This window comes from Galeopterus variegatus, unplaced genomic scaffold, assembly GCF_000696425.1.
Source record: "Galeopterus variegatus unplaced genomic scaffold, G_variegatus-3.0.2 Scaffold1822, whole genome shotgun sequence".
Classification (NCBI taxonomy): domain Eukaryota; kingdom Metazoa; phylum Chordata; class Mammalia; order Dermoptera; family Cynocephalidae; genus Galeopterus; species Galeopterus variegatus.
Genome location: NW_007727933.1, coordinates 206,915 through 210,554, shown reverse-complemented (window position 1 = coordinate 210,554; position 3,640 = coordinate 206,915). Strand labels below are relative to the sequence as shown.

The 3,640-nt window shown below is 37.3% G+C and overlaps 1 protein-coding gene across 3 annotated transcripts in view; it reads right to left on the bottom strand.

The window, feature by feature from the left end:
- The window catches only part of TWF1 (twinfilin actin-binding protein 1), a 12,505-nt gene extending 8,871 nt beyond the window's left edge, over positions 1-3,634 (bottom strand). For all 3 annotated transcript variants that reach the window (XR_550970.1, XR_550971.1, XM_008579146.1), the window contains exons 1-2: positions 3,563-3,634; positions 1,837-1,914 (exon numbers count right to left, since the gene is read on the bottom strand). Coding sequence is in view for 1 of the 3 variants with exons in the window: in XM_008579146.1 (XP_008577368.1) it covers positions 1,837-1,914; positions 3,563-3,587 (103 nt within the window). In the remaining 2 variants the exon portion in view is untranslated. The remainder of the gene's footprint in view (positions 1-1,836; positions 1,915-3,562) is intronic.
- Positions 3,635-3,640: the final 6 nt, after the last annotated feature.

The following is a 3,640-nucleotide window of genomic DNA, read 5'->3' as shown; positions in this document are numbered from 1 at the left end:
TATATATATATATATATATCACAAGAAACATATAAAAATGATCATAATAGTTAAATGATGGGATAATGGGTGATTATATTTCTATTTTCCAAAATGATTATGCTATAAATTATCAATAAATGTATTTAAATTACTGTACTACCACTCAGAAGTATAATTCCTGAAATTAACATTGAATTGTACAAGGAAAAATATTAAATAAAACTAGGTTTAGCTCCATTTGGTCATAATGCTCCAGGTTAAAAAATGTGTCTAGAAGCAAAGACCCAGTTTGAAGCACTTTTTGCAAAATCAAGTAAAAATGTGAATATACTCTGGATAGAGAATCTCCTGCACATATGTACAAAGGTGTTCACTGCAGCACTATACAGTAACAGTGAAAACTGAAAATAGCTTCGATGTTCATGAATTAGAGAATGGACAAGAAGTATGTGGCATAGTTATATGATACCATTGTATTCATGTTTAAAAAGAATTAATGAGCTCTCTATCAAAACTAATTACAAAAATAACATTTACGGAAAAAGGAAAGATGCAGAATAAGACGGTATCACGCAGTTTATGTGAGCTTAAAAACCACGCAGTTTATGTGAGCTTAAAAACTCAAAACTGCACCATATGCTATTTAGGAATACATGCAAAAAAAGGATCATACAAATATAAAAACTCCTATTTGTAGCTGCCTCAGGGGAAGGAGGTCAGAAGGTAGAACTGTTGGGGGATACTCTTACATCAGAAAAATATTAAATTTTAAAAAAGGCTTGAAGCAACTATGATAAAATGTCACCAGTTATTAATTTAAGGGGGATATAGGTATTTGCTATATGGGTACTTCAGAAAGTTCATGGAAAAACAGAATTAAAAGATAATATGAATCTTTCCATGAACTTTTTTGAAGATTCCTCATATTATTTTATTCTTTGGAATGTCCTTATTTAAAACATTTTCTCAAAACAAAGAGTAAACCAGAAGGTAATGATTTAGGAAATAGTCAAATTTTCCTTCTGCAGAGATGCTAATTAGATAAACTTTAACTTTTCCATTTTACTTAACTAGTCACTTGGAAAGTGATGGCATTTAAAATTTTAGCTCAATATTTCTAAAACATGCTGCTTTATAGTATATATTTATCCCTGTTGAATGTTGCAATATAAGTAGAACAATTACATATTTTACAAACTATTCTAGTATTTTTAATATATAAGCAGAAAACAAATTAGATTTACTTCCTGTTTATGAAAGAACAATCTATTTTTCCAAAGCAAAATATTTCAAGGTATTTAAGAAATTAGGCCAATGGAATATTTGAACAAATTTATTTGTGATCAAGTGATTATAATAGTAATTGTTCAAATTCAAATCTACCTGATTGAAAATCCCACCCAACCAGTTTCCCTGCTTACAGTTTGTTACATTCTCAGAACTTTCCCGAAGTAATAAAAAAGGGTAATCATTTCTGTAGCACAGGGAGCGATCAAGTAGAGAAAATGGGGGAGTCTGAAATCATTTGTTTCTACTTCAAAACAAACTAGTGAAAAATAATTCACAGGTAACTCTCTTTTTGGAAAACCACCTGCTTACTGACATCAGAAATGGACTGTGGCACGGAAACTCAGACAAAAAGTGAAAGAAGACATCACACCAAAAACATCTTTCTGATTCTCTGATAGTCAGCTACAGAATTCAGAAGGAAAACAGGGACCCACAGGGACCTGGACAAAATGTGAGGAATCCTCACATTGATTAATAGTTGAAATCACTGATGACACTTAGAAGTTTAAACATATAACACCCAATAGTCCAGGGACAAACAATGTTTTTAAATGTTTAACTAACCATTTTCAATAGATATTTTTAGAAGTCTGTATTTTCCATTTCTGGCTCTGGCAAATATATCTTTAACATCTTCACTTGCTGTGGAAAAAGATAAAGAAAAGTAAACCTATCTTTTTAAATACTTATGTAGTATATTTTCTTTTACTATTATATGAGAAAAATGAATTACAGTACAAAGAAAACATCTGGAGTATGTAGCATTCTCTTATTATCAGTATTACAAAACTCAAAGGCATAAAATAGTGAATATTGTATATAGCACAGAAACAAATATTAATATATTTTTAAGTAGATTAATAATAATTCTAATGTGCCTTAGCTAGATAATTCTGTAGTAGAAATAACACTGAAGTGAATAGATTGAAGTTACTCAAACCCAATAACAGGCAAATTACAATTCTGAAAAAAATCTTTACTGTTTGAAATATGTTGAAAGCTTGCTTTCAGTGTGTTCTACTTAGATTTCAAGCTTGTGACGGACACCTCCTACACCAATTCATTATCTGTATTTTTCCATTAAGAACAGTAAATATCAGATATCCTATCCTGATTAAAGAAAAAGCCAATAAGATGCATTCTATCTTATACTTCTGGTTACATTTTGCTAACTTATGTTTCTCCAAAAGCTAGAGTAAACTCATTAAGCAATTACATATTTAGTAACCTAACCCTTGTATTCCCATTAAAACTTCAATTTCATTCTAATTTCGTTCTTTTGTTGTCTGTTAAGAGCAAAAAACACTGCTTAAGTAGTGCTTGCTAAAGGCTCAAGCATGAAGGTCAGTAAATACATATTTAAATGTCAAAATTAACGCAGACAAATAAAACAATGCTTTTAGACTTGAGACTATTTTGCTGTGTGTGCGTACACGGGGATGTGTGGGTTGTTGTCAACGACCGTTAACAATAAAACACACAAGTAAGTGTTCATCTGGGGAAAAGATTCGTTGTCAATTAACAGGAAGAGCTTGGGTTTATATGAGAACTCGTTAAGAGATCTCGAGTAACCCCGGGGTATATTATTTGATTCTGATGAGGTGAGCGCTTCCAGGCTGCCCGTTTCAAACCAAGAAATAATGGAGGTCAGCTATAATTGCCCATTCAACTGTCTGCACGGGAATGATTAAACGCAACCACACAGATCAGACTTTTCAGTTCCCCTGGGAAGTGCCTAGTAAAAAGATCGAAACAGCCCCCATACTCAGATTTCTCAGAACACAATTCACGGTCCCATTTTGGGAGCAAATGTGGAAGAGTTTGGGAAGCATCCCTACTGATCTGGGAAAGACTCTGGCATGCTTCTTTTTACAATCAAAGTCCTGTAAAAATCTCCTTGGACGGTGACAAGGAAAACTCGCCGGCTCTGGACGGCAAGAGGAACCCCAGTCACCTCCACGGTACCAGCGCTTCCCTACCTGATAAAGAGGGGGAAAGTTGGGCTAATGTCGCGGGCGATGGAGGGCACGCCCCCTTCACCCAGGCCACCGTGGAAACCACTTTCCTTCGCTCCTCCGAATTTCGGGTCCGCCTGCAACGTGGCGGCGGCCGGGGCCAGGGCTGAAAGGGACGCAGGCCGGGAGCGCCCGGGAAACGAGAGCTCGGGGAGGCGCAGAGGCCAGGCTCGCCCCGCGAGATCGACTCCCGACCCGACGCGGGCCCTTCCCTCCCCGCAGCCCGCCCGGCTCCCCGGAACCCCTTCCCCGCGGGCCGCACCGGGCGCCGTTACCTTGGATGCCGGTCTGGTGGGACATGGCGGCGGCCGCGGCTCCGGCTCCGGTGCTGGGTGCAGCCAGCGGCCCCGGCC